The sequence below is a fragment of the Tachyglossus aculeatus genome, chromosome 4 (genome assembly GCF_015852505.1).
Source record: "Tachyglossus aculeatus isolate mTacAcu1 chromosome 4, mTacAcu1.pri, whole genome shotgun sequence".
NCBI classification, from domain to species: domain Eukaryota; kingdom Metazoa; phylum Chordata; class Mammalia; order Monotremata; family Tachyglossidae; genus Tachyglossus; species Tachyglossus aculeatus.
Genome location: NC_052069.1, coordinates 1933929 through 1955294, shown reverse-complemented (window position 1 = coordinate 1955294; position 21366 = coordinate 1933929). Strand labels below are relative to the sequence as shown.

Sequence of the window (21366 nt, the reverse complement as noted above, 5' to 3'; positions counted from 1 at the left end):
GGAAGAGGCGGATTCGATCCTCCCCTGAAGCGTTTGGGGCCAGAACTGAAGAGAAGCGGTTTTCTGCTAATCAGTCTGGGCTAAATCAGAACCATGTGAGCCCACTGTTGGGTAGGGACCGTCTCTATATGTTGCCAACTTGGACTTCCCAAGCGCTTAGTACAGTGCTCGGCACACAGTAAGCGCTCAATAAATAATAATAATAATAATAATGTTGGTATTTGTTAAGTGCTTACTATGTGCAAAGCACTGTTCTAAGCGTTGGGGTAGATACAAGGTGATCAGGTTGTCCCACGAGGGGCTCACAGTCTTCATCCCCATTTTCCAGATGAGGGAACTGAGGCCCAGAGAAGTGAAGTGACTTGCCCAACGTCACACAGCTGACAAGTGGCGGAGCCGGGATTTGAACCCATGACCTCTGACTCCAAAGCCCGGGCTCTTTCCACTGAGCCACGCTGCTTCTCTGTAATAAATGCGATCGATTGATTGATTGACTGTCTGTTGCCAAATTGTACTTTCCAAGTGCTTAGTACAGTGTTCTGCACACAGTAAGTGCTCAATAAATACGATTGAATGAACATGCTTACAGTCTAGAGGGGAAGACAGACATTATAATAATAATAATGATGATGGCATTTATTAAGCACTTACTATGTGCAAAGCACTGTTCTAAGCGCTGGGGAGGTTACAAGGTGATTAGGTTGTCCCACGGGGGGCTCAGTCTCAATCCCCATTTTACAGAGGAGGTAACTGAGGCCCAGTGAAGTGTAGACTGAAGTGGGGAGAGACAGGAGGATGGGAGATCAGAGAGGAGGCTGATGCAGTCATCCAGTCGGGATAGGATGAGAAATTGAAAGAGCAGGTTAGTGGTTGGGATGGAGAGGAAAGGGCGGATCTTGGTGATGTTGCGGAGGTGAGTCTGGCAGGTTTTGGTGGCGGATCGGATGTGAGGGGTGAACGAGAGAGCGGAGTCGAGGATGACACCAAGGTTGCGGGCTCGTGAGACGGGAAGGACGGTAGTGCCGTCTACAGAGATGGGAAAGTCAGGGAGAGGGCAGGGTTTGGGAGGGAAGATAAGGAGTTCAGCCTTGGACATATTGAGTCCCGGTTCCCAATCGCACGCCCTTTCTCCGCTAGGCCACACTGCCTTACGGCGGGGCTCGGTCTGCTTCCCGAGGGTGACCAGATTTGGGGGCCGTTGGCTGGGTTCCTTTGGGGTTGCTCCGGGCTCCCTGGAGGGCAGGGAGAACCGGTGCCTTCAACCCATTTCCCAGAGGAGAAAACAGAGACGTTCAGCGACTTGTCCAGGGCCACGCAGCGGAGCAGCGGCGATGCCCGACACCCAGCCAGGTGCTCTTTCCAGCTCGCCTGGCCAGCGATAATAATAATAATAATAATAATGATAGCATTTATTAAGCGCTTACTATGTGCAAAGCACTGCTCTAGGCGCTGGGGAGGTTACAAGATGATCAGGTTGTCCCACGTCGGGCTTACAGGCTTCATCCTCATTTTACAGATGAGGGAACTGAGGCCCAGAGAAGTTAAGTGACTTGCCCAACGTCACACAGCTGACAAGTGGCGGAGCCGGGATTTGAACCCATGACCTCTGGCTCCCTAGCCCGGGCTCCTTCCACTGAGCCACGCTGCTTCTCATAATAATAATAATGATGATGATGGTATTTGTTAAGCACTTACTATGTGCCAAGCACTGTTGTAAGCACTGGGGGAAAACAAGATGATCAGGTTGTCCCCCGTGAGGCTCACAATCTTAATTCCCATTTTACAGATGAGGTAACTGAGGCCCAGAGAAGTGAAATGACTTGCCCAAAGTCACACAGCTGACAAGTGGCAGAGCCTGGATGTGAACCCATGACCTCTGACTCCAAAGCCCGGGCTCTTTCCTCTGAGCCACGCTGCTTCTCATAATAATAATAATGATGATGATGGTATTCGTGAAGCGCTTACTATGTGCCAATCACTGTTCTAAGTGCTGGGGGATTACAAGATCAGGTTGCCCCCCGTGAGGCTCGCAATCTTAATCCCCATTTCCCAGATGAGGTAACTGAGGCCCAGAGAAGTGACTTGCCCAAAGTCACCCAGCTGACAAGTGGCGGAGCCGGGATGTGAACCCACGGCCTCCGACTCCAAAGCCCAGGCTCTTTCCACTGAGCCACGCTGCCGCTCCCATCATCATCGTCATCAATCGTATTTATTGAGCGCTTACTGTGTGCAGAGCACTGGACTAAGCGCTGGGGAAGTAGAAGTTGGCGACTTGTGCGTGGGGGCCCGGGCTGTGGGGTCGACGCTTCCATCTGTCTCCCCAGGCTATGATCGGGATCGCCTTCTCGCTGGGATTCACCGTGGGACCCATGATCGGCGCCTACTTGTCCGCGGGGACGGGGAAAGGAGCCCCCTTCTACCTCCCTGCGGCCCTGCTCGCTCTCGGCTTCGCCGTCTCCGACCTGCTCTTCATTTACCACCTCCTGCCGGAGACGCTTCCTGAAGAAAAGCGGGTAATCGATCAATCGATCAATCCTATTTATTGAGCGCTTACTATGTGCAGAGCACTGTACTAAGTGCTTGGGAAGTACATATAGAGACAGTCCCTACCCAACATTGGGCTCACGGTCTAAAAGGGGGAGACAGAGAAAAAAAAAAACCAAACATACTAACAAAATAAAATAAATAGAATAGATATGTACAAGTAAAATAAATAGAGTAATAAATATGTACAAACATATATACATATATACGGGTAACGGGGCCGCCGTCCAAAAGCGGGTAACGGGGCCGCGGTCCCGGGGGACGGCGGCGTTGGGGGTGAGGCCTCCGTCGGGCCGGGCCGCCCGGTCCGCTTTGGCTGGACTTTCATCATCATCATCATCAATCGTATTTATTGAGCGCTTACTGTGTGCAGAGCACCGTACTAAGCGCTTGGGAAGTACAAATTGGCAACATATAGAGACAGTCCCTACCCAACGGTGGGCTCACAGTCTTTCAGCCCAGAGATGGACATATTTAGTCCTTTTAGACTGTGAGCCCACTGTTGGGTAGGGACTGTCTCTATATGTTGCCAATTTGTACTTCCCAAGCACTTAATACAGTGCTCTGCACGTAGTAAGCGCTCAATAAATACGATTGATGATGATGGTATTTACTGTTCTATTTATTTTGTTAAATTTTACAGATGAGGGAACTTCTTCTAGACTGGGAGCCCACTGTTGGGTAGGGACCGTCTCTAGATGTTGCCAACTTGGACTTCCCCAGCGCCTAGTCCAGTGCTCTGCACACAGTAAGCGCTCAATAAATACGATTGAATGAATGAATGAATGAAAGTTAATGATGTGCATCTAGCTTTACTTCTGTTTATTCTGACGACTTGACACCTGTCCACGTGTTTTGTTTTGTCGTCTGTCTGTGAGCCCACTGTTGGGTAGGGACCGTCTCTATATGTTATTTTATTTTGTTAATATGTTTGGTTTTGTTCTCCGTCTCCCCCTTCTAGACCGTGAGCCCACTGTTGGGTAGGGACTGTCTCTATATGTTGCCAACTTGGACTTCCCAAGCGCTCAGTACAGTGCTCTGCACATAGTAAGCGCTCAATAAATACGATTGAGGATGATGATATGTACTGTTCTATTTATTTTGTTAAATTTTACAGATGAGGGAACTCCTTCTAGACTGTGAGCCCACTGTTGGGTAGGGACCGTCTCTATATGTTGCCAACTTGGACTTCCCCAGCGCTTAGTCCAGTGCTCTGCACACAGTAAGCGCTCAATAAGTACGATTGAATGAATGAATGAAAGTTAATGATGTGCATCTAGTTTTACTTCTATTTATTCTGACGACTTGACACCTGTCCTCGTGTTTTGTTTTGTCGTCTGTCTGTGAGCCCACTGTTGGGTAGGGACCGTCCCTATATGTTATTTTATTTTGTAAATATGTTTGGTTTTGTTCTCCGTCTCCCCCTTCTAGACTGTGAGCCCACTGTTGGGTAGGCACTGTCTCTATATGTTGCCAATTTGTACTTCCCAAGCTCTTAGTACAGTGCTCTGCACATAGTAAGCGCTCAATAAATACGATTGAGGATGATGATATGTACTGTTCTATTTATTTTGTTAAATTTTACAGATGAGGGAACTTCTTCTAGACTGTGAGCCCACTGTTGGGTAGGGACCGTCTCTATATGTTGCCAACTTGGACTTCCCAAGCGCTTAGTCCAGTGCTCTGCACACAGTAAGCGCTCAATAAATACGATTGAATGAATGAATGAATGAAAGTTAATGATGTGCATTTAGCTTTACTTCTATTTATTCTGACGACTTGACACCTGTCCACATGTTTTGTTTTGTCGTCTGTCTGTGAGCCCACTGTTGGGTAGGGACCGTCTCTATATGTTATTTTATTTTGTTAATATGTTTGGTTTTGTTCTCCGCCCCCCCGTTCTATACCGTGAGCCCACTGTTGGGTAGGGACTGTCTCTATATGTTGCCAACTTGGACTTCCCAAGCGCTTAGTACAGTGCCCTGCACACAGTAAGCGCTCAATAAATGCAATTGATTGATTATATGTTGCCAACTTGTACTTCCCAAGCGCTTAGTCCAGTGCTCTGCACACAGTAAGCGCTCGATAAATGCAATTGATTGATTATATGTTGCCAACTTGTACTTCCCAAGCACTTAGTCCAGTGCTCTGCACACAGTAAGCGCTCGATAAATGCAATTGATTGATTGATTATATGTTGCCAACTTGTACTTCCCAAGCGCTTAGTCCAGTGCTGTGCACTCAGTAAGCGCTCAATAAATATGATTGATTGATGGATTGATTGATTGACGACGTGGGAATGGATCGAAGGAGTCAGGGATGATGTCCGGCCGGCCGGCCGTGAGCGGAGGGTGGGGACGATGGACTCCGGTAGAGGCCGAAGCCCAGGCTTTGGCTTTTGGTCACGATGAAGCCTTAGTCCAGTGCTCTGCACACAGTAAGCGCTCAATAAATACGATTGATTGATGAAGCCACCCTCTCTCTCCCCCACCCTCCTCACTCTCACCATCACCTCCCTTTTCTGCTTCCGTCCCTGCCCTCCCGTCCCGAAGCCTCGGCGGTTTCCAGCGGTCCGTCTCCGGGCAGGGAAGAAGGGAGAGAGACTGCCGCCCTATCCAGAGAAGCTGGTGGCTTCCGTAGGGCAGCGGTTTTCACGATGATGATGATGATGATGGAATCTGTTAAGCGCTTACTATGTGCCAAGCACTGTTCTAAGCGCTGGGGGAGATACGAGGTACCCAGGTTGTCCCCGATGATATGGGCCATTTCAGGGATCCAGTTAATTAGGGCGCCTGCTGGGTTGGCATTTGGGTTGCCGAATTGTACTTCCCAAGCGCTTAGTCCAGTGCTCTGCGCACAGTAAGCGCTCAATAAGTATGATTGAATGAGTAAATGAGTAAATGAGTAGCAGCGGGGCTCAGTGGAAAGAGCACGGGCTTTGGAGTCAGAGGTCATGGGTTCAAATGCCGGCTCCACCACATGTCTGCTGCGTGACCTTAGGTAAGTCACTTAACTTCTTTAAGCCTCAGTTACCTCATCTGTAAAATGGGGATTGAGAATGTGAGCCCCCCCATGGGACAACCTGATCACCTTGTATCCCCCCCAGCACTTAGAACAGTGCTTTGCACATAGTAAGCGCTTAATAAATGCCATCATTATTATTATTATTATTATTATTAAATGAATTAGAGGAGCAAAGGCTGCGGGCTGGGTTGGAGTAGGATTCTATTTATTTTATTTTGTTAATATGTTTTGTTTGGTTGTCTGTCTCCCCCTTCTAGACTGTGAACCCGCTGTTGGGTAGGGACCGTCTCTATAGGTTGCCAACTTGTACTTTCCAAGCGCTTAGTACAGTGCTCTGCACACAGTAAGTGCTCAATAAATACGATTGAATGAATGAATGAATGAATGACCAAGGTCTCCCCACCCCTCCATTTTCCAGGCGTAGCTTCAGTGGGAACAGATGCTCGGGCCCTGGTGAAATTGTCTGAGGAGGCATTGTGGAAAGATGAGGCACGGGGTATCCAGGGAGTCTTAATCCCCATTTTTCAGATGAGGTCACTGAGGCACAGAGAAGTTAAGTGACTTGCCCAAGGTCACACAGCTGAGAGCCGGAATTAGAACCCACAACCTCTGACTCCCAAGGCCGGGCTTTTTCCATTAAGCCACCGTTTTCTCTTGGGGGTACCAAGATCTTTCCGGAGGCATCCTGATGCCTCACCCCAGCGCTGGGCATGGGCGTCCAGGGTACTCTGTTCCTGCTGGACCACTGGGGCCCCAAGGCTTCAAGGGCCACACGTATGCCTTTTCTCACCGTAATAATAATAATAATAATAGCGATGGTATTTCACTTCACTTCTCTGGGCCTCAGTTACCTCCTCTGGAAAATGGGGATGAAGACTGTGAGCCCCCCCGTGGGACAATCTAATCACCTTGTCATCTCCCCAGCGCTTAGAACAGTGCTTTGCACATAGTAAGCACTTAATAAATGCCATTATTATTATTATTATTGGAGTAAGAGGTCATGAGTGCAAATGCCGCCTCTGCCAATTGTCAGCTGTGTGACTTTGGGCAAGTCACTTCTCTGGGCCTCAGTTACCTCATTTGTAAAATGGGGATGAAGACTGTGAGCCCCCCGTGGGACAATCTGATCACCTTGTAATCTCCCCAGCGCTTAGAACAGTGCTTTGCACATAGTAAGCGCTTAATAAATCAATCAATCAATCAATCAATCGTATTTATTGAGCGCTTACTATGTGCAGAGCACTGTACTAAGCGCTTGGGAAGTACAAATTGGCATCACATAGAGACAGTCCCTACCCAACAGTGGGCTCACAGTCTAAAAGGGGGAGACAGAGAACAGAACCAAACATACCAACAAAATAAAATAAGTAGGATAGAAATGTACAAGTAAAATAAATAAATAAATAAATAAATAGAGTAATAAATATGTACAACCATATATACATATATACAGGTGCTGTGGGGAAGGGAAGGAGGTAAGACGGGGGGATGGAGAGGGGGACGAGGGGGAGAGGAAAGAAGGGGCTCAATCTGGGCCATAATAAATGCCATTGTTATTATTATTATTATTATTTGTTAAGCACTTACTATGTGCCAAGCACTGTTCTAAGTGCTGGGGTAGATAATGATGGCATTTATTAAGCGCTTACTATGTGCACAGCACTGTTCTAAGCGCTGGGGAGGTTACAAGGTGATCAGGTTGTCCCACGGGGGGGCTCACAGTCAATCCTCATTTTCCAGATGAGGGAACTGAGGCCCAGAGAAGTGAAGTGACGTGCCCAAAGCCACACAGCTGACAATTGGTGGAGCCGGGGTTTGACTCAAAAGCCCGGGCTCTTTCAATCAATCAATCAATCAATCATATTTATTGAGCGCTTATTGTGTGCAGAGCACTGTACTAAGCTCTTGGGAAGTCCAAGTTGGCAACATGTAGAGACAGTCCCTACCCAACAGTGGGCTCACAGTCTAAAAGGGGGAGACAGAGAACAAAACCAAACATGCTAACAAAATAAAATAAATAGAATAGATATGTACAAGTAAAATAAATAAATAAATAGAGTAATAAATATTTACAAGCATATATCCATATATACAGGTGCTGTGGGGAAGGGAAGGAGGTAAGATGGGGGGGGATGGAGAGGGGGACGAGGGGGAGAGGAAGGAAGGGGCTCAGTCTGGGAAGGCCTCCTGTAGTGCTCCTTTCCTCTGAGCCACGCTGCTTCTCTAGGTACAAGATAATGAGGTTGCCCACGGACCCTATCCCACATGGGGCTCACAGTCTTAACCCCAGTTTTACAGATGAGGGAACTGAGGCACAAAGAAGTGAAGTGACTTGCCCAAGGTCGCCCAGCAGAAAGAGGTGGAGCTGGGGTTAGAACCCACGTCCTCTGATTCCCAGGTTTGTGCGCTGGCCTCTAGACCGTGCTGCATCTGCTCATACTCTCTCTTAGAGAAGCAGCGTGGCTCAGTGGAAAGAGCCCGGGCTTTGGAGTCAGAGGTCATGGGTTCAAATCCCAGCTCCGCTAACTGTCAGCTGTGTGAATTTGGGCAAGTCGCTTCACTTCTCTGGGCCTCAGTTACCTCATCTGGAAAAGGGGGATTAAGACTGTGAGCCCCCCGTGGGACAACCTGATCACCTTGTAACCTCCCCAGTGCTTAGAACAGTCCTTTGCATTCATTCATTCATTCATTCAGTCAGTCAGTCATATTTATTGAGCGCTTACTGTGTGCAGAGCACTGGACTAAGCGCTTGGGAAGTACAAGTTGGTAACATATAGAGACAGTCCCTGCCCAGTGGCAGGCTCACAGTCTAGAAGGGGGCTAGTAAGGGGGCTGTGTGCTTTGCACATAGTAAGCACTTAACAAATACCATTATTATTATTATTATTATTGTGCTCTCTCTCTTTCTCTTTCTCTTTCTCTCTTGTGCTCCCACTTTTACAATCTCTTTGATGCTCTCATTCTCTTGCTCTCTCTTTCACAATCTCTCTTTCCTGCTCTCTCACACTCTCTTGTGCTCTCATACTCTCCCTCTCTGCCTCTCTCCCTCCCTCTCCTGCTCTCTCCTGTTCTCTCTTTCACAGTCTCTCTTTCCTGCTCTCTCTTGTGCTCTCCTGTGCTCTCACCCTCTCTCTCCTTCTCCTGCTCTCTCCTGTTCTCTTTCACAGTCTCTCTTTCCTGCTCTCTCCTGTGCTCTCCTGTGCTCTCACCCTCTCTCTCCCTCTCCTGCTCTCTCCTGTTCTCTCACAATTTCTCTTTTCTGCTGTCTCTTGTGCTCTCACACTCTCTCCCTCTCCTGCTGTCTCCTGTTCTCTCTTTCACAATCTCTCTTTCCTGCTCTCTCCTGTGCTCTCATGCTCTCTCTCCCTCTCCTGCTCTCTCCTGTTCTCTCTCACATTCTTCCCTCTCCTGCTCTCTCCTGTTCTCTCTTGTGCTCACACTCTCTCTCCCTCTCCTGCTGTCTCCTGTTCTCTTTCACATTCTTCCCTCTCCTGCTCTCTCCTGTTCTCTCTTTCACAATCTCTCTTTCCTGCTCTCCCCTGTTCTCTCTTTCACAATCTCTCTTTCCTGCTCTCTCTTGTGCTCTCACACTCTCTCCCTCTCCTACTCTCTCCTGTTCTCTTTCACATTCTTCCCTCTCCTGTTCTTTCACAGTCTCTTTCCTGCTCTCTCTTGTATTCTTGTGCTCTCACCCTCTCTCTCCCTCTCCTGCTCTCTCCTGTTCTCTTTCACAATCTCTCTTTCCTGCTCTCTCCTGTTGTCTCTTTCACAATCTCTCTTTCCTGCTCTCTCTTGTGCTCTGCTGTCCTCTCACGCTCTCTTTCCCTCTCCTGCTCTCTCCTGTTCTCTCTTTCACATTCTTCCCTCTCCTGCTCTCTCCTGTTCTCTCTTTCACAATCTCTTTTCTGCTGTCTCTTGTGCTCTCCTGTGCTCTCACCCTCTGTCTCCCTCTCCTGCTCTCTCCTGTTCTCTTTCACATTCTCTCTTTCCTGCTCTCTCTTGTGCTGTCTTGTGCTCTCATGCTCTCTGTCCCTCTCCTGCTCTCTCCTGTTCTCTCTTTCACAATCTCTTTCCTGCTCTCTCCTGTTCTCTCTTTCACAATCTCTCTTTCCTGCTGTCTCCTGTTCTCTCTTTCACAATCTCTCTTTCCTGCTCTCTCTTGTGCTCTCCTGTCCTCTCACGCTCTCTCCCTCTCCTGCTCTCTCCTGTTCTCTCTTTCACATTCTTCCCTCTCCTGCTCTCCTGTTCTCTTTCGCAGTCTCTCTTTCCTGCTCTCTCTTGTGCTCTCACGCTCTCTCTCCCTCTCCTGCTCTCTCCTGTTCTCTCTTTCACAGTCTCTTTCCTGCTCTCCTGTGCTCTCACGCTCTCTCTCCCTCTCTTGCTCTCTCCTGTTTTCTCTTTCACAGTCTTTCCTGCTGTCTTGTGCTCTCTTGTTCTCACGCTCTCCGTCCCTCTCCTGCTCTCTCCTGTTCCCTTTCACATTCTTCCCTCTCCTGCTCTCCTGTTCTATTTCACAGTCTCTTTCCTGCACTCTCTTGTGCTCTCCTGTGCTCTCACCCTCTCTCTCCCTCTCCTGTTCTCTTTCACATTCTCTCTTTCCTGCTCTCTCTCGTGCTCTCTTGTGCTCTCATGCTCTCTCTCCCTCTCCTGCTCTCTCCTGTTCTCATTCACAATCTCTTTCCTGCTCTCTCCTGTTCTCTTTCACAATCTTTTTCCTGCTCTCTCCTGTTCTCTCTTTCACAGTCTTTCTTTCCTGCTCTCTCTTGTGCTCTCCTGTCCTCTCATGCTCTCTCTCCCTCTCCTGCTCTCTCCTGTCCTCTCTTTCACAATCTCTCTTTCCTGCTCTCTCCTGTCCTCTCCTTCACAATCTCTCTTTCCTGCTCTCTCCTGTTCTCTCTTTCACAATCTCTCTTCCCTGCTCTCTCTTGTGCTCTTACGCTCTCTCCCTCTCCTGCTCTCTCCTGTTCTCTCACATTCTTCCCTCTCCTGCTCTCTCCTGTTCTCTTTCACAATCTCTGTTCCCTGCTCTCTCTTGTGCTCTCCTGTGCTCTCACGCTCTCTCCCTCTCCTGCTCTCTCTTTCACATTCTTCCCTCTCCTGCTCTCTCCTGTTTTCTTTCACATTCTTCTCTCTCCTGTTCTTTCACATTCTCTTTTCTGCTCCCTCTTGTGCTCTCCTGCGCTTTCATACTCTCTCTCTGTCCCTCTCCCGCTCTCTCCTGTTCTTTCACAGTCTCCCTTTCCTGCTCTCTCCTGTGCTTTCATACTGTCTCTTCCGCTCTCTCCTGTTCTCTTTTTCTTTTTCATCCCTCTTTCCTGCTCTCTCTCATGCTCTCTCTCACGGCCTCTGTGTCTCTTTCCCTCTCCCTCTCTCCCCTACCCTCTCCCGTTCCCTTTCTCTCCCGTGGTCACTCATTCCGTGTCCTTCGTTCTGTCCGGGCAGGCGCCCTCGGTGAAGTCAGGATTCCAAGCGGCGGCCGACTTGCTCAGCCCTTTCTCCTTGTTCCAGTTTTCCGCGGTCACCCGAGAGCCCGACGGCCCCCGCGGACAAAGTAAGGACGGCCGGACTCTGGTGGGGCCCCACGTGGATCTGAGAATGTGCTTTGCCCTTCCTCAGGCCCGGGGGTCCACGGGAATCTCGAATCCAAGTTTTCCCCAGGGATCCGGCTCCCCGAGGGGCGAGCGTCACGAGGGTTGGGGTCTGCGGTACCCACCGCCACTGCTTCTGCTGCCCCCTCTTTCCTCAGCCGATTCCGGTTGATCTCACCCTCTTCCCCAAGTTAGCCTTGAGCGTGGGCGGGAAAGGGAGCGGAATTCCTAGTGGAGGTGGCGGGAAGATGAGGATTGGGAGAGGGTGGACATCCAAGAAAAAACAACGTGGGCCCCCCACACCCTTAGGCCCCATGGAAGGAGGCAGCGTGGCTCAGTGGAAAGACCCCAGGCTTGGGAGTCAGAGGTCTTGGGTTCTAATCCCGGCTCCGCCACATGTCTGCTGTGTGACCCTGAGCAAATGATGATAGGATGATGGCATTTATTTGGGTAGGGACTGTCTCTCTTTGTTGCCAACTTGTACTTCCCAAGCGCTTAGTACAGTGCTCTGCACACAGTAAGCACTCAATAAATAGGATTGATTGATTGATTTATTAAGCGCTTACTATAATAATAATAATAATAACAGTAAGTGCTCAATAAATACGATTGATTTATTAAGCGCTTACTATAATAATAATAATGGCATTTATTCAGAGCTTACTATAATAATAATAATAATAATAATGACATTTATTAAGCGCTTACTATAATAATAATAATAATGGCATTTATTAAGCGCTTACTATAATGATAATAATAATAATAATGATGGCATTTATTAAGCGCTTACTGTGTGCAAAGCACTGTTCTAAGCGCTGGGGAGGTTACAAGGTGATCAGGCTGTCCCACGGGGGGCTCACAGTCTTCACCCCCATTTGACAGATGAGGGAACTGAGGCCCAGAAAAGTGAAGTGACTGGCCCAAAGTCACACGGCTGACAAGTGGCGGAGCCGGGATTTGAACCCAGGACCTCTGACTCCAAAGCCCGGGCTCTTTGCATATAGTAAGCGCTTAATAAATGCCATAAAAAAGTCGAATCAATCAGTCGTATTTATTGAGTGCTTACTGTGTGCACTCAGTTGCTCTGTACTCTGAGCCTCAGTTGCCTCATCTGTAAAATGGGGATTAAGACTGTGACCCCACGTGGGATTGATTGATTGATTGAAGCGACTTTTTTTGTTTGGTGGCATTTATTAAGCGCTTACTGCATGCAAAGCACTGTTCTAAGCGCTGGGGAGTTTACAAGGTGATCAGGTTGTCCCACGGGGGGGGCTCACAGTCTTCATCCCCATTTTCCAGATGAGGGAACTGAGGCCCAGAGAAGTGAAGCGACTCGCCCAAAGTCACCCAGCCGACAAGCGGCAGAGCTGGGATTTGAACCCGTGACCTCCGACTCCAAAGCCCGGGCTCTTTCCACTGAGCCACGCTGCTTCTCTAGGGAAAGAAGTGGCATCTAGCCCACATGCCCTCCCGTGGCCTTTGTCCCCCGCCCCGTGTCTTGCAGACCTCGGGAACCTGAAGGTCCTGGGTGCGGTTTACTTCCTCTACCTGTTCTTGTTCTCGGGACTGGAGTACACCCTCACGTTTGTCACGCATCAGCGCTTTCAGTTCAGTAGGTAGGTCTGCCGGCGTGGGGGGCGTCCTGGCCACTGTCCGGGAGCTGGGGTCGGCGGGCAGGGGAGGGCACATCGTCAATCGTATTTATTGAGCGCTTACTATGTGCAGAGCACTGTACTAAGCGCTTAAGACGGGCGGTACCCTGAGCCCGCTGTTGCGCAGGGACCGTCTCTACATGTCGCCAACTTGGACTTCCCAAGCGCTTAGTACAGTGCTCTACGCACAGTAAGCGCTCAAGAAATACGATTGGTTGATTGATCCCGGGCCCCAGAGGGAAGCGTCACCCGGGGCCGGAGTCGGCCACCTTAATCAATCAATCAATCGTATTTATTGAGCGCTCACTGTGTGCAGAGCAGTGGACTAAGCGCTTGGGAACTACAAGTCGGCGACATATCTATATGTACATTTGTACCTATCTATTCTATTTATTTTATTTTGTTAGTGTGTTTGGTTTTGTTCTCTGTCTCCCCCTTTTAGACTGTGAGCCCACTGTTGGGTAAGGACTGTCTCTATATGTTGCCAATTTGTACTTCCCAAGCGCTTAGTACAGTGCTCTGCACATAGTAAGCGCTCAATAAATACGATTGATGATGATGATTGATGATGGCATATAGAGACGGTCCCTACCCAACAGCGGGCTCACAGTCTAGAATAATAATGATGGCATTTATTAAGCGCTTACTATGCGCAAAGCACTGTTCTAAGCGCAGGGGAGGTTACAAGGCGATCAGGTTGTCCCTCGGGGGACTCACAGTCTTAATTCCCATTTTACAGATGAGGTAACTGAGGCCCAGAGAAGTGAAGTGACTTGCCCAAAGTCACCCAGCTGACAATTGGCAGGGCCGGGATTTGAACCCATGACCTCTGACTCCAAAGCCCGGGCTCATTTCCACTGAGCCACGCTGCTTCTCTAGTCTAGAAGGGCGATGATGGTGTGCAAAGCACTGTACTAAGCGCTTGAGAGAGTTCAGTCTTACAACAGACACGTTACTGTCCACAGATTCATTCATTCATTCATTCAGTCGTATTTATTGAGCGCTTACTATGTGCAGAGCACTGTACTAAGCGCTTGGGGAGTCCAGGTTGCAACATATGGAGACAGTCCCTACGCAACAGGGGGCTCACAGTCTAGATGGGGGAGACAGAGAACGAAACAAAACATATTAACAAAATAAAATAAATAGAATAAATATGTACAAATAAAATAAATAAATAAATGGAGTAATAAATCCGTACAAACATCTATACATATATACAGGTGCTGTGGGGAGGGGAAGGAGGTAAGGAGATAGAATAAATATGTACAAATAAAATAAATAGATAAATGGAGTAATAAATCTGGACAAACATATATACATATATACAGGTGCTGTGGGGAAGGGAAGGAGGTAAGGAGATAGAATAAATATGTACAAATAAAATAAATAAATAAATGGAGTAATAAATCCGGACAAACATATATACATATATACAGGTGCTGTGGGGAAGGGAAGGAGGTAAGGAGATAGAGTAAATATGTACAAATAAAATAAATAAGTAAATGGAGTAATAAATCCGTACAAACATATATACAGGTGCTGTGGGGAAGGGAAGGAGGTAAGGAGATAGAATAAATATGTACAAATAAAATAAATAAGTAAATGGAGTAATAAATCTGTACAAACATATATACATATATACAAGTGCTGTGGGGAAGGGAAGGAGGTAAGGAGATAGAATAAATATGTACAAATTAAATAAATAAATAAATAAATGGAGTAATAAATCCGGACAAACATATATAAATATATACAGGTGCTGTGGGGAAGGGAAGGAGGTAAGGAGATAGAATAAATATGTACAAATAAAATAAATAAGTAAATGGAGTAATAAATCTGTACAAACATATATACATATATAGAGGTGCTGTGGGGAAGGGAAGGAGGTAAGGAGATAGAATAAATATGTACAAATTAAATAAATAAATAAATAAATGGAGTAATAAATCTGGACAAACATATATACATATATACAGGTGCTGTGGGGAGGGGAAGGAGGGGGAGATCACAGTGTAAGAGTGGGTGTCTAGTAGAGTTAAGAAGCAGCGTGGCTCAGTGGAAAGAGCCCGGGCTTTGGAGTCAGAGGTCATGGGTTCAAACCCCCGGCTCCGCCAATTGTCAGCTGTGTGACTTTGGGCAAGTCACTTCACTTCCCTGTGCCTCAGTTCTCTCATCTGGAAAATGGGGATTAATAATAATAATAATAATAATAATAATGGTATTTGTTAAGCGCTTACTATGTGTAAAGCCCTGTTCTAAGCACTGGGGAGGTTACAAGGTGATCAGGTTGTCCCACAGGGGGCTCACGGTCTTAATCCCTATTTTCCAGATGAGGGAACTGAGGCCCAGAGAAGTGAAGTGACTTGCCCAGGGTCACACAGCAGACAGGTGGCGGAGCTGGGATTTGAACCCATGACCTCTGACTCCAAAGCCCGGGCTCGTTCCACTGAGCTACGCTGCTTCTCAAGACTGATACTTCCCAAGCGCTTAGTCCAGTGCTCTGCACACAGTAAGCGCTCAATAAATACGATTGAATGAATTAAGACTGTGAGCCCCCCGAGGGACAACCTGATCACCTGGTTAACCTCCCCAGCGCTTAGAACGGTGCTTGGCACATAGTAAGCGCTTAATAAATGCCATTATTACTATCTGGCACATAGTAAGTGCCTAATAAATACTACAATTATTATTATTAATTATTGTTCTGGTGGTGTTGATGGTGTCTCGGCAGCATGCAGCAGGGGAAGATGTTCTTCTTCATCGGGATCACCATGGCGGCCATCCAGGGAGGCTACACGCGGAGAATCGAACCGGGCGCCGAGATCCGGGCTGTGAGACGGGTAAGTGGGGTCTCTCGCGGAGACTGCCCTGGGCTCCCCCTTTCATTCATTCAGTCGTATTTATTGAGCGCTTACTGTGTGCAGAGCACTGGACTAAGCGCTTGGAAGGTTAGATACGATTGAATCAATAAATACGATTGATTGATTGATTGAAGGTACGCTACAGCAATAAGGAGAGAGAATCCCGGCCCACAACGGGCTTACAGTCCCCACCCCTCATTCATTCATTCATTCATTCATTCAGTCAGTCAGTCAGTCAGTCAGTCAGTCATATTTATGGAGCGCTTACTGTTTGCAGAGCACTGGACTAAGCGCTTGGAAGGTTAGATACGATTGAATCAATAAATACGATTGATTGATTGATTGAAGGTACACTACAGCAATAAGGAGAGACAATCCCAGCCCACAACGGGCTTACAGTCCCCACCCCTCATTCATTCATTCATTCAGTCAGTCAGTCAGTCAGTCAGTCGTATTTATTGAGCGCTTACTGTGTGCAGAGCACTGTACTAAGCACTTGGAAGGTTAGATACGATTGATTGAGTCAATAAATACAATTGAGTGATTGATTGAAGGTACACTGCAGCAATAAGGAGAGACAATCCCGGCCCACAACGGGCTTACAGTCCCCACCCCTCATTCATTCATTCATTCATTCATTTAATCGTATTTATTGAGCGCTTACTGTGTGCAGAGCACTGGACTAAGCGCTTGGAAGGGTAGATACGATTGAATCAATAAATACGATTGATTGATTGATTGAAGGTACACTACAGCAATAAGGAGAGACAATCCCGGCCCACAACGGGCTTACAGTCCCCACCCCTCATTCATTCATTCATTCAGTCAGTCAGTCAGTCAGTCAGTCGTATTTATTGAGCGCTTACTGTGTGCAGAGCACTGTACTAAGCACTTGGAAGGTTAGATACGATTGATTGAGTCAATAAATACAATTGAGTGATTGATTGAAGGTACACTGCAGCAATAAGGAGAGACAATCCCGGCCCACAACGGGCTTACAGTCCCCACCCCTCATTCATTCATTCATTCATTCATTTAATCGTATTTATTGAGCGCTTACTGTGTGCAGAGCCCTGGACTAAGCGCTTGGAAGGATAGATACGATTGAGTCAATAAATACGATTGATTGATTGATTGAAGGTACACTACAGCAATAAGGAGAGACAATCCCGGCCCACAACGGGCTTACAGTCCCCACCCCTCATTCATTCATTCATTCATTCATTCAGTCGTATTTATTGAGCACTTACTGTGTGCAGAGCACTGGACTAAGCGCTTGGAAGGTTAGATACGATTGATTGAGTCCATAAATACGATTGAGTGATTGATTGAAGGTACACTGCAGCAATAAGGAGAGACAATCCCGGCCCACAACGGGCTTACAGTCCCCACCCCTCATTAATTAATTAATTCATTCATTTAATTGTATTTATTGAGCGCTTACTGTGTGCAGAGCACTGGACTAAGCGCTTGGAAGGGTAGATACGATTGATTGAATCAATAAATACGATTGATTGATTGATTGATTGAAGGTACATTACAGCAATAAGGAGAGACAATCCTGGCCCACAATGGGCTTACAGTCCCCACCCTCATTCATTCATTCATTCATTCGTATTTTTGAGCGCTTACTGTGTGCAGAGCACTGGACTAAGTGCTTGGAAGGTTAGATACGATTGATTGAGTCAATAAATACGATTGAGTGATTGACTGAAGGTACACTACAGCAATAAGGAGAGACAATCCCGGCCCACAACGGGCTTACAGTCCCCACCCCTCATTCATTCATTCATTCATTCATTCAGTCGTATTTATTGAGCGCTTACTGTGTGCAGAGCACTGGACTAAGCGCTTGGAAGGGTAGATATGATTGATTGAATCAATAAATACGATTGATTGATTGATTGAAGGTACACTACAGCAATAAGGAGAGACAATCCCGGCCCACAATGGGCTTACAGTCCCCACCCTCATTCATTCATTCATTCATTCATTCATTCATTCGTATTTATTGAGCGCTTACTGTGTGCAGAGCACTGGACTAAGCGCTTGGAAGGTTAGATACAATTGATTGAGACAATAAATACGATTGAGTGATTGATTGAAGGTACACTACAGCAATAAGGAGAGACAATCCCGGCCCACAATGGGCTTACAGTCCCCACCCCTCATTCATTCATTCATTCATTCAGTCGTATTTATTGAGCGCTTACTGTGTGCAGAGCACTGGACTAAGCGCTTGGGAAGTCCAAGTCGGCAACATCTAGAGACGGTCCCTACCCAACTGCGGGCTCGCAGTCTAGAAGGGGGAGACAGACAACAAAACAAACATATTAACAAAATAAAATAAATAGAATAAACATGCTCCATTCATTCAATCGTATTTATTGAGCGCTTACTGTGTGCAGAGCACAGGACTAAGCGCTTGGAAGGTTAGAGACGATTGATTGAATCAATAAATACGATTGATTGATTGATTGAAGGTACACTACAGCAATAAGGAGAGACAATCCCGGCCCACAACGGGCTTACAGTCCCCACCCCTCATTCATTCATTCATTCATTCATTCATTCAGTCGTATTTATTGAGTGCTTACTGTGTGCAGAGGACTGGACTAAGCGCTTGGAAGGTTAGATACGATTGAATCAATAAATACGATTGATTGATTGATTGAAGGTACACTACAGCAATAAGGAGAGACAATCCCGGCCCACAACGGGCTTACAGTCCCCACCTCTCATTCATTCTTTCATTCATTCATTCATTCATTCATTCATTCAATATATAATATATAATATAATATATATAATATAATAATAATAACAACAATAATAATAATAATGACATTTATTAAGCGCTTACAATGTGCAACTCAATCAGTCGTATTGAGCGCTTACTGTGTGCAAAGCACTGTTCTAAGCGCTGGGGAGGATGCAAGGTGATCAGGTTGTCCCACGGTACTTCCCAAGCGCTTAGTACAGTGCTGTGCACACAGTAGGCGCGTAATAATGTCTCTCTATGTTGCCAACTTGGACTTCCCGAGCGCTTAGTCCAGTGCTCTGCACACAGTAAGCGCTCAATAAATCCGATTGATTGATTAATACATCCGATCGGAGGATTGAATGACTGTCTGTCGTTTGCCCACAGGCCATCCTGCTGCTGGTGCCGGCCTTCCTGCTCATCGGCTGGGCGCGCAGCCTCCCGGGCCTGGCCGCCGGCCTGCTGCTCTACTCCTTCGGTCAGGGCCTCTCCTCTCCTGCCCTCTCCTCGGCGGGGAGTGTGCTGGACGCCCCCACTCTCCCTGGGGGGGTGCAAGGAAGCGGTTTGGGGGGTCTGGGTTGGAGCCCCGTGGTGGGGAGCGGGAGGTGACGGTTGTCGGCCCTCTCAGACCTCTCTCCTCCCCACTCCACTCCCCGGACAGTCATCATCATCATCATCAATCGCATTGATTGAGCGCTTACCGTGTGCAGAGCACTGTACTAAGCGCTTGGGAAGTCCAAGTTGGCAACATATAGAGACGGTCCCTACCCAACAGCGGGCTCACAGTCTAAAAGGGGGAGACAGAGAACAAAGCCAAACATACTAACAAAGTAAAATAGAATCAATCGTATTTAATCAATCGTATTTACTGAGCGCTTACTGTGTGCAGAGCACTGGACTAAGCGCTTGGGAAGTACGAGTCGGCAACGGTTCCGGCGCCCGCCACGATCTCAGTGGAACGCCCGGGCTTTGGAGTCAGAGGTCGTGGGTTCAAATCCCGGCTCCGCCACTTGTCGGCTGGGTGACTTGGGGCGAGTCACTTCACTTCTCTGGGCCTCAGTTCCCTCATCTGGAAAGTGGGGGTGAAGACTGGGAGCCCCCCGGGGGACAACCTGATCCCCTCGGAACCGCCCCAGCGCTTAGAACAGTGCTTTGCATGTAGCGCTTAATAAATGCCATCATTATTATTATTATTATTGTTATCTGTCACTCCTGCCATCTCGAGCCCACTGTTGGGTAGGGACCGTCTCCATATGTTGCCAACTTGGACTTCCCCAGCGCTTAGAACAGTGCTTTGCACATAGTAAGCACTTAATGCCATCATTATTATCATTATTATTTGTCACTCCTGCCATCTCGAGCCCACTGTTGGGTAGGGACCGTCTCTATATGTTGCCAACTTGGACTTCCCCAGCACTTAGAACAGTGCTTTGCATGTAGTAAGCGCTTAATAAATGCCATCATTATTATTATTATTATTATCTATCACCCCTGCCACCTCGAGCCCACTGTTGGGTAGGGACCGTCTCTATATGTTGCCAACTTGGACTTCCCCAGCGCTTAGGACAGTGCTTTGCACGTAGTAAGCGCTTAATAAATGCCATCATTATTATTATTATTATTATCTGTCACTCCCGCCATCTCGAGCCCACTGTTGGGTAGGGATCGTCTCTATATGTTGCCAACTTGTGCTTCCCCAGCGCTTGGAACAGTGCTTTGCACATAGTAAGCACTTAATAAATGCCATCATTATTATTATTATTATTATCTGTCACTCCTGCCATCTCAAGCCCACTGTTGGGTAGGGACCGTCTCTATATGTTGCTAACTTGTGCTTCCCCAGCGCTTAGAACAGTGCTTTGCACATAGTAAGTGCTTAATAAATACCATTATTATTATTATTATTATTATTATTATTATTATTATCTGTCACTCCTGCCATCTCGAGCCCACTGTTGGGTAGGGACCGTCTCTATATGTTGCCAACTTGTGCTTCCCCAGCGCTTAGAACAGTGCTTTGCACATAGTAAGCGCTTAATAAATACCATTATTATTATTATTATTGTCACTCCTACCATCTTGAGCCCACTGTTGGGTAGGGACCGTCTCTATATGTTGCCAACTTGTACTTCCCAAGTGCTTAGAACAGTGCTTTGCATTTAGTAAGCGCTTAATAAATGCCATCATCATTATTATTATTATCTGTCACTCCTGCCATCTCGAGCCCACTGTTGGGTAGGGACCGTCTCTATATGTTGCCAACTTGGACCTCCCCAGCGCTTGGAACAGTGCTTTGCAATCAATCAATCAATCAATCGTATTTATTGAGCGCTTACTGTGTGCAGAGCACTGTACTAAGCGCTTGGGAAGTACAAGTACACATAGAGACATAAGCGCTTAATAACTGCCATCATCATTATTATTATTATCTGTCACTCCTGCCATCTCGAGCCCACTGTTGGGTAGGGACCGTCTCTATATGTTGCCAACTTGGACTTCCCAAGCGCTTAGTATAGTGCTCTGCACACAGTAAGCGCTCAATAAATACAATTGAATGAATGAATGAATCTCCTCCCCCTTTCCTCTTCCTCCACATACTTCTTCTCCCTCCCCCTCTTTCTCCCTGCCCCTCCTCTTCCTCCCTTTTCCTCCTCCATCTCCTCTTCCTCCTCCTGCTGTTCCTCTTTCTCCTCCTGCTCGTCATTCATTCCTTCAATCGTATTTATTGAGCGCTTACTATGTGCAGAGCACTGTACTAAGCGCTTGGGAAGTCCAAGTTGGCAACATATGGAGACGGTCCCTACCCCACAGTGGGCTCACAGTCTAAAAGTCGTCATCCTCCTCCTGCTACTCCTCCCTGTCCCCCCCTTGTCATTCATTCATTCAGTCGTCTTTAGTGAGCGCTTACTGAATGCAGAGCATTCAATCAG

General features: G+C 47.3%; 1 protein-coding gene across 2 annotated transcripts in view; it reads left to right on the top strand.

Annotated features, from left to right (window-relative positions):
* The window catches only part of MFSD10 (major facilitator superfamily domain containing 10), a 56659-nt gene that overhangs the window by 25411 nt on the left and 9882 nt on the right, over nucleotides 1–21366 (top strand). For both annotated transcript variants that reach the window (XM_038745271.1, XM_038745270.1), the window contains exons 6-10: nucleotides 2325–2513; nucleotides 11011–11119; nucleotides 12664–12775; nucleotides 15546–15654; nucleotides 18824–18914. In XM_038745271.1, coding sequence (XP_038601199.1) covers nucleotides 2325–2513; nucleotides 11011–11119; nucleotides 12664–12775; nucleotides 15546–15654; nucleotides 18824–18914 — 610 coding nt within the window. The remainder of the gene's footprint in view (nucleotides 1–2324; nucleotides 2514–11010; nucleotides 11120–12663; nucleotides 12776–15545; nucleotides 15655–18823; nucleotides 18915–21366) is intronic.